The sequence below is a fragment of the Taeniopygia guttata genome, chromosome 2, assembly GCF_048771995.1.
Source record: "Taeniopygia guttata chromosome 2, bTaeGut7.mat, whole genome shotgun sequence".
NCBI lineage: Eukaryota > Metazoa > Chordata > Aves > Passeriformes > Estrildidae > Taeniopygia > Taeniopygia guttata.
Genome location: NC_133026.1, coordinates 146918441 through 146931377, shown reverse-complemented (window position 1 = coordinate 146931377; position 12937 = coordinate 146918441). Strand labels below are relative to the sequence as shown.

The following is a 12937-nucleotide window of genomic DNA, read 5'->3' as shown; positions in this document are numbered from 1 at the left end:
CTTCTTTTTCTATTCTTTTCTCATAACAAATATATACCAGGTCAATTCTCAGTGGGTTATTCCTGATTTAAATGTGTGTAAGAGAGCTAATAAGCAAATCTCTCATCTTCAGACAGAGAAAGGCTCTTAATAATGTAGCCATTTACACACCCTCAAGAATGGAAGGTGCTTTAAAGCTTTGCTTGACTTCAACAGCAGGAAAATATGCACAACATCAATCCTTTTTAAAGCATATTGTGTGTTTACAAGCTGTCTTGAGCACTGAAATTGGTTTTAGATCTGTGCAGTTATTAAAGGTTCACTTTCCTTCCCTCCTCCAGTTTCAAACTAAGTGATAATATGAGGTGGTGGGAAATTGTCTCCATGAGCTGGTACTGCCTTTTTGTCCTGACTCTGAGTTTCTCAGGAAAGGTTTCCACTGCAGTAAATATCCTGCTTGATCTCTACCAGTAACACTATAATCTTCCTTTCAAAGAAACAGTTCTGCTTTTTGTGTATATACAGGTTGGAATTTATTTTGGAAAATATCCGTAAGAAACCCTGGCACAGCTAAATGTAATTGAATTAGCTGAGGTTTAAGCTGCTGCTATGGTCTTACTTCCATTTCAACACAGTCACATACAGTAATAACAATATTTAGCACCAGCTTTTTAATTGCTAGTCAGTCCAACTACTGTTTGAATTTGTAGAGATAAAGCTGGCACTTCCAGCACGTCTGTGGAGGTGAGGGAAGAACCTTTTCTTCCACTTGCTTTACAACAGATTGGCTTTGTTGGCCTTAAGGCATCCAAGGTAGAGTTCAAAGTAGCATCCACAGTTGGAGTATTCAGGGATTGGGTTGGAATATTCAGGCCATGGACCACTGAGGCAGCTTGGCAAGAGCTGCAAGTGGAGGCAGAGGGACGCCCCACCAGGTGCCATGGAAGATTGTGTCAGATCTAGGCTAAGATTACTCAGCTGGGTACCCCAACTTCCACAGGCTTTCTGTGCAGCTTTGGTGAAACTCTCAGCTCCCTACCTCAACAATGGTATATGCAGGAGGAAAACGTTGGTTGGGAAAAGTGTTTCCATTACTGGGAGGCAGTCAGGTCATAAACGATGGGAATAGAGGCCAGAAAAAATATGTTAGAACAAAATGCACTGTGGAAATTATGGAGGTAACTGAAGGGTGAGTGCATTCATGTGTCCTCAAATAGGAAAAAAAAAAATAGAAGGAGGTGTGGAAGACCCCACTCAATCTCTTCCAAATAAAAAGGATAAGTACACATCAACCATTTATTCCAAGGAGATAAAAGCTGGACTCTGCTGCACAAACAATCAAGAGAGAGAAGTAAAATAAACCATAAAATTTCATTCACGTTCATTCAGCATTGTCCTAAATATTCTAAACAATTTTTTTTCTGGACAGAAAAGGACAATTCCACAGCAAATATACATGACAGATCCTATTTTGCCTTTACTGTGGCATTCCATTAGTAACAGTTGCAGCTTATTGCACTAGCTAGCAAGCCCCCTCCACAACTGCTTTCCTTCTTCAGTGGTGACTTTAATGAAATGCACATTTTCCACCAATTCATTCAGAAATAGTTGCACCAAAATACAGTACCCGTTGCTGCAGGAAGATGTCTCTCCCAGAGCTCTGCATCTTTGCAGCTCAGTTACCTCTGGTGACAACGGTGAGGGCTGTACCTGTTCAGGGATCTTCCTTTTTACCTTGCCAGGGTTTTCCTCAAAGACTTATTCTCCATTAGGGGCAGGTTTGGTATGGGAATTATTCATTTAAAGTATGCATTAAATATCACATTGAGGCATCAGCTGCAGTAAATGCAAAAGTGACAGTCACACTTGTGAGCATTTGGTAATCTACAAATAGACCTGGAAGTCACAGTGGCTCAGGAAACTTAGATGGAGTCGATTTAGTAACAAATGCATCCATACTCAACACCTTTGCTGCATTAATTTCTCCAAGCAGCTCACTCCTCTATAGTGTGCCTACAAGACGTGCATACATTACCGTCAGTGACTGATGCTGTCCCCGTGGCTGCTCATGTTTAATGAAAGCTTTGTGCCTATATATAAATTCTGTGCTTGAGTGAAATATCTTCCAAATCCCTCACAGCAGTTCTGGAAGAGACCTTTGGCTTGCAGACTGAGAAGTGAACTCACCCTTTCTGCCACACACAGGCTCTGCAGAATAAAAATGATACATGAGGATAAAAATAGAACAGAAGAGACTATTTAGGTTGGACCAGATGCTCACATTCCTGCCACCTAGGTGGATTTAATATTAGTGAATTCCCTGTGAAAATAAACTAGTGTGGGAAAAATACGAAGCGTAGGTCTGATTCTTTTTTTTTTCTCCCACGTGTGAAGTTGCTCCACACAAGCACCCTCTCCCTAAGTCAATGAGACTCTTCGTGCATGTTTTCTGTCACTGCTGATTACTTTCAAGAGGACTGTCATATTGCAGGCACAGGGGGGATGGAGGCAGGAATTAAAGCACCAGTCCCCTGTTGCACCTCCCTCTGCACAAACACTGCCTGGCGAAAGGAACGCTGTTGGATCATGTGAGTCCTGCCCGAGTGTATCCAACAGAGGTTTCCCTCCTTTGAACATCAATGGGAGGAAGGTACAAAGAATAAAACGAGAGCTGCACAGGGAAGGTTCCCTCCTCCATCATTTTCCCGAGCTACTGCTCTAAGGACACAGGTGCATTCACCCAGTAACCTGAGCTCAGCTTCCTCTCGCTCTCAGCTGACTGAGTCCATGGTCCACAAACACTTCAGTGACTGTGCAAATGCACACAGCTGGTGGAAGCAAAGGACACGGAGAGAGCCTGTGAAACTAAAGGGAAGTCTGACTCCTTACAATCCAGTCACTAATACTTGTCATCATTATCTTTGTATTCCTGATAACAGCCCAATCCAAAGGCCACCAGAACTGATAGATATGGCTATGACAGGATTTGAATCAGGCACTGCATTTTTAACTGAGCCACTTCCCAGTTCTTAAATGTGCAATGTTTACTTTACTGCTGCAGCTGCATTGTAAAGGACAGACTTCATTCATGAGCAGATGATTTAATGAATGAATTTTGTAGATTGCAGGGAAGAATTTTTATGGGGGACCTCTGGTGAGTCTTAATGACTGAAATTGCAGTGTCCTTCTTATATATTGCCAGTCTCATTAGATCTTGGAATCGCTACGGATTTGCAGCCCTCCTCTCATGTGAACAGCATGGCAAAACTATTCCTTGTGTGTGACCACCTTCCGTGAATTATCACTTAAAACAACATCCACAGCAAAATTCAACACAGTGACTCTTTTATAGTAGTAATTCAAAGAAATCCCCCAAAGGGCCAGAGACATTTTAAAGGGCAAAGTGAGCCAGGGCTACACCTCTGCCGTGCTCACCTGCACACATGGACACTCTTCCTCTTATATAATGGAGATGGGAGAGCCACATGGAGATGTCATTTTATGGTTCTGCACTTGGAAAAGTGGCAAAAAATAGGGCTACCTTTTTGAACTTCAAAGTCTTTACCAAGCCCTGATGGCATGGAAAAATTGCAGTGTGTTCTCTGTTCCAGCCTGGGGCCTGGGGACCGCTGAAGGAAGCTTGGACAAAACAGAAAATGGGAGCACTCTTCCTGCTCTGAATAACAGATCCATTGATCCATTCATCTTTGGGAAGGATGAGAATTTTTCATAGAATCATAGAATGGTTTGGGTTGGAAGGCCACATTGAAGATCATCTTATTACAACCCACTTGACATGGGCAGGGACATCTTCATGAGACCAGGGTGCTCAGAGCTTCATCCAACCTGCCCTTCGCTTGAATTTTTGCTGAGGAGACATAAAGTTTCAGCTGGATTCAGGAAAAGGGAGGACAACTGCTTGGGAGAATGATCTGTCATGAGTCAATGGATAGAACAACTAAATGAGAACTCAGAAAATCCACTGACTTAAGGCAGTCTGAGGTTGGGAGAGTATTTAAGGAGATAAAAAAGAACTGCACATACTTGATCCATTTGTGTTTCTCCCTTGTGCCTTTACAGTCTCTATGGATGAGGGGCCTTTGGGCTCAATGAACCTTGGCCTGAATCAGAACTGCTGTTCTGATCATCTTCATGCCACCATTTTCTGAGAAAGAAAATGGTTTCTTAATAACATGTGTTGAAAAATAAACAGGTTAGGTATTTTTTCTAGTACTGATCATATTTTTCTGTTATTTTTCTTGTTGTGGGGGCTTTTTTCTTTTTCTGGTTTTTGTGACTCCTGTGATTAATCTGGAAGATGGTTCATGGATTGGCAGCTCTCAGCCTGTTCTTGCAGAGAGACAATTAGATTTCTCTCAAGGAGAACCTCAGTCAGGTCCAAAGGATGGAGAGGAGAGCAACTCCCAATCCAAGTGCCTTGAGGCTGGCTCTTACCTTTGCTACAGAGTGAACTCAAGGTAAAACAGAAGAGAGGCTGTGACACAACAGCACTCATATCCTCTTACCTAAAACGTGGGAAATTTAAAATTCCACTTGGCTTTTTGTGGAGACAGTAGATGCAACTTTGGGATAGCAGAGGTGTCAGCAGCCAGGCCATCCACTGCACGTCTCAGAGCTGTCTTCCAACCTGTGTTCTCTCCCACAAATTAGACTTAACCCAAGAAGAGCTAAGTTATGTGTTGTCCCTTTGAGTTAACTTTCTTTTTGGTGGCTAAACAGAGTTTACTCCTTTAGTAGCTCCATCTACAGCAGAATAAAAGACTTTTTTCAAAATTTTTAAATCTTATGGAGAAAACTATTGTCCAGAATTTTTTAGTCACTTCTGTCTATATAAAAGAAAAGCTCTTCACTCACCACCTACCCTCCTAAATCTTTTCCTGCCAGAGATATTTTCTAGATCCTTTAGAATTTCCTTTTCTTTCAGTCATGCTGTACACCCCAGGTCCAAATCCTGCACTCAATCTACAAATGAACTTTCTATTCCTGGGCGTGTCTCTGCCTCTCACTTGACTGAAACCTGCCACTTCAGCAGAGTCTGTAAGCTGAGCCATAGACCATCCTGCCCAACATCAATCCTTCTCCCTTGGAGTTTGCCTGACAGCTCTATGTAGATGGAAGGATTGAAGGACACTCCCCTTTGCAAGTTATTTCCTCTGTGGCTTAAATATGTATATGATGTTGAGTCTGGATAAGCAAAGACTGGCCCTCAGAATGGTGGGTACTTCCTTGGTAACAGGATCAGCAAAAAAAGAAGAAGTATGGAAGTAAATAGATGTTAAAAAAAAAATATTATTACTTTTCTCTAAGCAATGTTGAAACATTCGTGAGTACACAGAACAGCATGCATTTTCTGTTCCAAAACCCCAGTAAAATGTCAATATTCAAATATTTCTCCAGAAAGCACGACACCAGTCAGCATCTTGTCACTGTCACCTGACCAAAGGGAGGCTCTGAGCTCCTGGCTGTGCCTGTACCCCCACAATGTCACACTGCTCTGTGCCCTAAGTCCCACGGAGCCCTCATCCCTTCCCAGCTGCCCACAGGCCCCACTTTGGCCTCATGTTAACCATCACTTTCAGCTAAAGGTTAATTACTCCAGGGGACATTTCCATCCAAGCTGTTGCCTGCAGGTTGCAGTCTCTGCCTGAGTCCTATTTTTAGACCATCTCCTTCCTTGCTATTGATCCCAGTCACCCTCTGTTAATTAGATACACACAAACACACAGCATTTGCAACTCATTTATCAATTCTGTTCAGCACCTCCCTCCCCTGAGGTGTAATTTGGAGCCCTCCTTGAATCATGCTATTGATATTTCCCAGCAACTTTGCTATAGGATTCTGTGTGTTGCAAACTATTTATAGATTCCTCTTCTCCTGCTCTCCCTTGAGGAATCAGAAATGGGCAAAGGTAATCAGACTTCTATATTTAAGGAGTTGATCAAAACCAGATATTTCCTCTTTTCTCCACCTTTCCCCTCCTTCCCTTTGTTGCTGATCTGTACACACTTCTTTTGGCAGGTGAGACCTTGCTCCATGATGTGCTGTAACAATTCTGGTAACTCTCAGGTGATGTGATTCAGAATTTGCCCTGGGTGAACTCTTGTTTGCTGAATTGATGAAATGAATTCTTCCTCCTCCCTGCATCCAGGAGTCTCCCAAAGGGCCCTGTGACCAGTTTCATCCACTCAGCTTGGGGTGCACATTTCAGAGGGCTACAGTCTTGGAGATTGACTTCTGATCCGATTCACCTAAAAGGCACTACACTCTCATATCTCAGAAAGGGTATCCAAAGACTTTAGACAATGTATAGCCAGGAGTGAGACAGACAGAGTTGCTTTTATGGATGGAGAATTACAGTAATGAATCCTGTGGTCCTAAGATTTGAGAAAGACCTAAACCAAGGGAAAGTAACCTGAGGCTCAGAGAAATCAGGACCAGATCAGCCTTCATTGGGTAAGGCTGAAAAGCTCTAATGCAGGAGGATGACTACAATTAATGAGTGAGGCAACACCAGCAGGGTCAGCTTGGTCTCAGGAAGGACAAAAAAGCAGCCTCAGGCTCCTGTGGCAACACCTGCTGCTGGAAACCTGGTGAATGAGAGGCAGGATGTGGCCAGAGGACCTGAGGGATTGCAGCCTCCACAGGGTGGTGACTCAGGAGCCATGGGGCTGGAGATGGACATGTGGAGCCAGGCTGGCTCCTCTGAACCATTGGGAACATTTTGCTGTGTGTATGTAGGTTGTATGCAATGAGCATAGAATCACGTAGTGTTTTCAGTTGGAAGGAACATTAAACATCATCCAGTTCCCCCCCGTGACACGGGGCTGAGTGCATGCCTGTGTTTTGGGGGATACGCTGAGGCTGGGGAAGGGGCTTTGCTGTGTGGAGGGCCGTCGTGTGGGCAGATTTTGGAGTGTGTGATGCTGTGGCACATTTGGATGGGGACCTTGAGGGAGTTTTGATGTGTGGGGCTGTGGTATGTGTGGCTGTGGTGTGCCAAGGTCAATGTGTGTGTGGGATGCCACAGAGTGGAACTGTGATGTGTGGATTTCTGTGTGCGTGGAGTAATAGCACAGGATGTGCAGGTGTGGTGAGTGACTGTGGTGTGTGTGACTGTGGGGTGTGACGCTTGGGGTGTGTAGGGCTGTGCCAGTATGTGTATGGGGGCCATGGTGTGTGATACTCGAGGTGTGTAGGGCTGTGCAGGTGTGTGCATGGGGGCCATGGTGTGTGATGTTCAGGATGTGTAGGGCTGTGCAGGTGTGTGCATGGGGGCCATGATGTGTGATGTTCAAGGTGTGTAGGGCTGTGCAGGTGTGTTTATGGGGGCCATGGTGTGTGATGTTCAAGATGTGTAGGGCTGTGCAGGTGTGTGCATAGGGGCCATGGTGTGTGATATTCAGGGTGTGTAGGGCTGTGCAGGTGTGTGCATGGGGGCCATGGTGTGTGATGTTCAGGGTGTGTAGGGCTGTGCAGGTGTGTGCATGGGGGCCATAGTGTGTGACACTTGGGGTGTGTAGGGCTGTGCCAGTGTGTGTATGTGGGCCATGGTGTGTGACACTCGGGGTGTGTAGGGCTGTGCAGGTGTGTGCATAGAGGCCAGGGTGTGTGATGTTCAGGGTGTGTAGGGCTGTGTGTGTGTGTGTGTTCGGTGGAGTGCAACGCGGGATGTGCAGGGCGATGGTGTGTGAAGCTCGGGGTGTGCAGGGCTCTGCCTGTGTGTGTCGGTGGCGGTCTGTGGAGGGGCGGCGGTGCGCGGAGCCGCGGTGGAGCTGTGCGTGGGGCGTCCCCCGGGGCGGCAGAGGTGGCACAAACCCGCCCGGCCGCTACGCGCGGCTCGGCTCGAGGGTGCGACCGGCTCCGGCTCCGGGCTGTCCCCGCCGGGACGGCACAAGCCCGCCCCACCACCACCCAGCCCCGCTCGGCGGCCGGGGCGTGGCCGGGCCCGGGGAAGGGGGGCGGGAGCCGCAGCCGCACCGGGGGAGCTCCGCGGCCGCTCCCTGCCGGGGCGGCGCCGAGGGGGTTAAGGCGCTCCCCGCGGTGGGCCGGGGCGGGCTCCGCATCCCGCATCCCGCCTCCCGCCTCCCGCGCCGGAGCGGGCACGGGCACACATACACACACACACCCGCACACACCCGCACACACGCCCGCACACACACGCGCAGGCGATGGCTGCGGGGCGCGGGCTCGCTTCTCCCCGAGATGATGTCAAGAGCCCGGGAGAAGGAGGAGGAGGACGGTTGCTCTTTTTCTTAACGGCTTTGTTCTAAAACCATCCTAAATAAAGCAGCCCCGGCCCCGACCGCCGGGGTAGCAGCCGTGAAAGTACCCTTTCATTTTTCCCTCTTTTTTTTTTTTCCTTTTTTTTTTTTTTTTGGTCTTATTTTTCTTCTCGCCTCCGTCTTTGTGTCTGCCTGGGGCCGAGCTGCCCTCACGCGCTCCCGGGGGAAGCCGCCGGCGATTCTCCTCTCCTCCCGGCAGCCCGCGGCCGGAGCCAGCGCCCGCTGCTGTCCCGCCCCGCCGCTGCCCCGGGCAGGTGCTCGGTCCGCGGCCGCCGCCGCCGCCGCCTCCCCGCCCGCCGGCCGGGGCGGCTCCGCGCCGCTCCTCCCGCTCGCGGAGCGCCGGCTCCCCGCCGCCAGGGCCACGCCGCCGGCCCGGCGCCCCCGCCTCCCGCCCGAGCGGCGGCGCGGCCCGGCGCGCCCGGGGATGCTGCCCCCGGCCCCGCGCCCGCCGCCTGACACCGCCGCCGCCGCCCTCGCCGCGCCGGACGCCGCTCCGCTGCCCACGCCGCGGCCACCTGCAGCAGCAGCAGCAGCAGCAGCAGCAGCACCACAGGCAGCAGCTGCCCGGCTCCCCGCCGCCTTCCGCGCACCGCGGCGGAAGGAATAGAGCGCCCAGCCCGTCCCGACCCTCCCGGCCGGCGCTCCCGCAGGCAGCCGGGGCCGGGGCGGGTCGGGTCCCCGACGGCCGGAGCCCGGGAGCCCTCCTCCCCTCACCCCGCACCTCCTCCGCGGATGGGCGCGCTGCCGCCGCCCGGCTCCCCCCGGCCCCGCCGCTCCGCCTGAAGAAACTTGGGACGGCGGCGGCCTCCGCCTCCCCGCCGCGCCCCGCCCGGGCTGCGGGCGACCCTTCCCCGCGCCGCCGCGCCAACTTCGCGGGGGGACCCGCCCGCCGCAGGACTCCGTGCCGGGGCCGCCGGCCCCTCGGCGGGGACCCCCTGCCCCTGGCCTCGGTGCTGGGGAGGAGCGGGGGGTGCCCTGGATGGCCCTGCGCACTGGGACGGCTTGGTTTGGGCAGGTCCTGCGCAGAGTTTCCCGCCTTCAGGGCACCTGGTCCCGGCGCTCCAGCAGCCTCCTGTGCCTCTCTTCTTCCCAGGAGCCCGAGCAGGCGGGCGGGGAGCGACCGCCGCCGCAGCACAAGCTGCCCCGGAGCAGCGGCAGCGGCGGCGGGCGCCGCCGGCCCCCCCGGCAGCTGCTCCCCTGCTGTAGCTGCTGCGGCCTGTCGGAACCCCGGGCGGCCAGGGGGGGACATGGTCCCCTCACTCGCCCCTTGCTGGCGGCCATGAAGAGGCAGAACGTGCGGACCCTGTCCCTCATCATCTGCACGTTCACCTACCTGCTGGTCGGGGCTGCCGTCTTTGATGCCCTGGAGTCCGACAACGAGATGCGGGAGGAGGAGAAACTCAAAGCCGAGGAGATCCGGCTCAAAGGAAAGTACAACATCACCAGCGAGGACTACCGGCAGCTGGAGTTGGTGATCATGCAGTCCGAGCCGCACCGCGCCGGAGTCCAGTGGAAATTCGCCGGCTCCTTCTACTTTGCCATCACGGTCATCACGACCATCGGTGAGTGACTCCCCTCGGGGAGGCCCTGTGGGGCCAGGGCTGGGGCCGGGGCAGAAACTTCCCGGGCTGGAAAAAAGGGAGAGGGGCAGGGAGGCTGTAGCATGCAAAGGTGTCTGTGCTGGACGAGTCTTTCTTCCCTCCCGTTTTACGTAATTTAATGCTCTTCTTGGGCACTTGTTGGACTTGATCGTGTCCTGCACCTCTTCTCCTGGAGATGGATTCTCCGTCTCTTGTGTGTGACTGGAGAAGAGTGGGGCTGGTTTGGCTAGGGGCATTGGCACTGGCCAGGTGGCTACCATGGTGCTGTGGCTTGCATGGAGAGGAAGAGGGAGGAAGAGGGAAGAGGCAGAGTGAGACTCCTGGGGTTCCCCTCAGGAAGAAGGCCCTGTTGTTGCACTCCTTCTTCCACCTTAAGAGACACAGGGAAAGCTTAGGCAAAAAGCATCTGGAGGAGAATGAAAATGATGAGGGCATGGGAACTAGATCAGCTGGGAAAGCCCTTAATGTAGCCAGGCATGGATAGACCTGCTTTTGCAAACTTTGTTTTGGAGTTGGCAAGGGCAGTGGTGGTGGTTCCTACAGCTGTGCTCAAACCCTGGGCAGTGACAATGTGTTCCTGGAGTTTTTATTGCAACTGGAGCATCTGATGTGACAACAGGTCACAGTCTGCATTTCCCCTTTGTGGGCACGTAGTCTGACAGGCAAAATTATGCCCGCTGTCACATCCATGCTGCCCAGCTTCCCAGATGTGCTGCTTCCCAGGACAGTTAAGGGGCAGTCAGTGGACACAGCCACAGGCTGTCATTTTGTACTTCCCTGCTTCCCGCAGCTAAAGGCGAGAATTTGTCACAAAGTTTGCTTTTCTGCCATAAAAATAAATATCACGGTGATTAGAGGCTGTGGAGTGCACACAGAACTGTGCTACAACTCTGGCTTTGGCTGGATGAGCAGGTTTACTCATGCTGGTTTTGTGTTCTTTAAGGTGGGTTTACTAAGGCAGTTAATAATGTTTTTCTCCCAGAACTTCTAATATCTGTGGAGGTCTGAAAAGACCCCTCTAACTCAGTGGCTGTTTGATAGTGCATTATACATAACAGGACATGAAATTAGCTCTCTTATTAATACAGAAGGACTTGGTCTTTTTGCCATGTAGGGATTGTTACAAGAATTTTTCACACGGTCACCGGAAGATACTGAGTTTTCAGCAGAACGTGCTGCCCACTGCCCTTTGAAAAGTGTCTGCTTATGTTTGTATTTGACTATATTCTATCTGGGACAGTAAAAAATTTCCTTTGAAAGACCATCTGACAGTATAAAACCTATTAGCCCTTACAAAGATAAGATGTTTAAGGGTTAATTTCCTCTACCTTTCTGTTATTAGATATATTAATACAAATGCATATATTAACAGGTTATAGAATATAAAGTAGAATGCAACTTTGGCTGATGATTTATATTTCCCGCCGTTCATTACAATGTCAGAACTTTCCTCCTTTGACCACTGAATCTCTCTTCCTCAGCCTGTCTCTTGCCACTTGTGTGTGCTAAGTGAACACTGCTCTGTTGTGCTCCTCTGTGTTACAACAAGTCTTCCACACACATGCCAGTGTACTCATGGTGCCCTGTACTCCTGCCTAGGGGCTGCCTGCAATACTTGCTGCATTCTTAAGCTCTCCTGGTGACAGATAGAAAGGGCTTTTTGATGGTATTGTACCCATAAACGAGTACAACCTGCATGGGAAGTTGGAGCATTTCTTCTTCAGAGGGCTGGGATTTCTTTAGGAAGCATGCAGAGGATAAAATGCATTTCTGTAGGCAGAGGTGCTTTGGGATGTATGAATTGTTTAAATTTAAAAATGTGTATAGCAACAGGGAACCACTGGGAGGAAGACTGATAATAAAGAATGGTGCAGAAAGTTACAGACATTCTATAACAATTGTTCACTTGGGAAGCTGTGCTCTGAGAGGATATCTGATCCATCTTTCAAAAGTTTATTAATAGTTGCTCTCTGCATCTTGCCAAATGAAATTCTATTTTTTGTACCATCTCTTCAGTACTAAAGTGGCTTCATGATGTTATCTGATCTACTGCTAGTCTGTAAAAGTAAGCATGGAAGATTTTTCTTTAATTTCGCATTTATCCTAAACTAATTTGTCTCACAGATCGAAAAAACCTCAAAAAACGACTTCATTTAAGTTCTTAGAAAAATAAGAGTTTTTATCTATGTTTTCTTGTATAGGAAAGTGATCTAAAATGTTTATATTAATATTTTGTGCTGGTTATTTATTTTCAAATCTCTGTGTATGCTCTCATATACGTCTTTCTCCCTCTAAAACCTTCTGGACTTCCAGAAGCACATACAGTGGGGTGTGCATTGGTGAACCTGCTGTACTCAGTGCGTACTCCTGCAAAAGTGTGTCTTAAATATCATTGCAGGCTGGCCTTTAAAAGAGAATGAACAAAGACCTTGCCTAATCTGGAAGGGTACCTCTATCTCCACAAAACATCCCTTCAGACAAAACAGTGATAGGAATCGGCGGACCACAAAGTCGAGCAATATGCATATGGTTGCAGACTAATTTATGTCTAACTTAATTGTACTCTGTGATACTGCCAGGCTAGCAACATGTCTGGAGCGATTACCTCTTTGCTGTGCTGATTTCAACTACTGTGGCTTTAATTTAATCAAAGGTGTTTATGGTTGGCTATGGCCCATCAGTAGCCGGGAAGAGGCTGGCGCTTCCCTTCTAGTGCCGGGGACAGGTCCAACAGTGTCCCCAGACCATGGAACAGGTGCCCCGTTGCCCCTGAGACGTGGGGCTGAAGGGACAGCTCTGAACTCCGGCACTGTCCCCAGTCTGTGGTGCTGAAGGGACAGCTCTGAACTCCGGCACTGTCCCCAGTCTGTGGTGCTGAAGGGACAGCTCTGGTGCTGAAGGGACAACACCGGCAGTGTCCCCAGTCTGTGGTGCTGAAGGGACAGCTCTGGTGCTGAAAGGACAACTCCGGCAGTGTCCCCAGTCTGTGGTGCTGAAGGGACAGCTCTGGTGCTGAAGTTACAGCTCTGGCAATGTCCCCAGTCCGTGGTGCTG

General features: G+C 49.9%; 1 protein-coding gene across 1 annotated transcript in view; it reads left to right on the top strand.

The window, feature by feature from the left end:
• The first annotated feature begins 9255 nt into the window (after window positions 1-9255).
• Window positions 9256-12937, top strand: part of KCNK9 (potassium two pore domain channel subfamily K member 9) — an 87941-nt gene continuing 84259 nt past the window's right edge. The window contains exon 1 of the mRNA XM_002190763.6: window positions 9256-9844. Coding sequence (XP_002190799.3) covers window positions 9262-9844 — 583 coding nt within the window. The 5' untranslated portion in view covers window positions 9256-9261. The remainder of the gene's footprint in view (window positions 9845-12937) is intronic.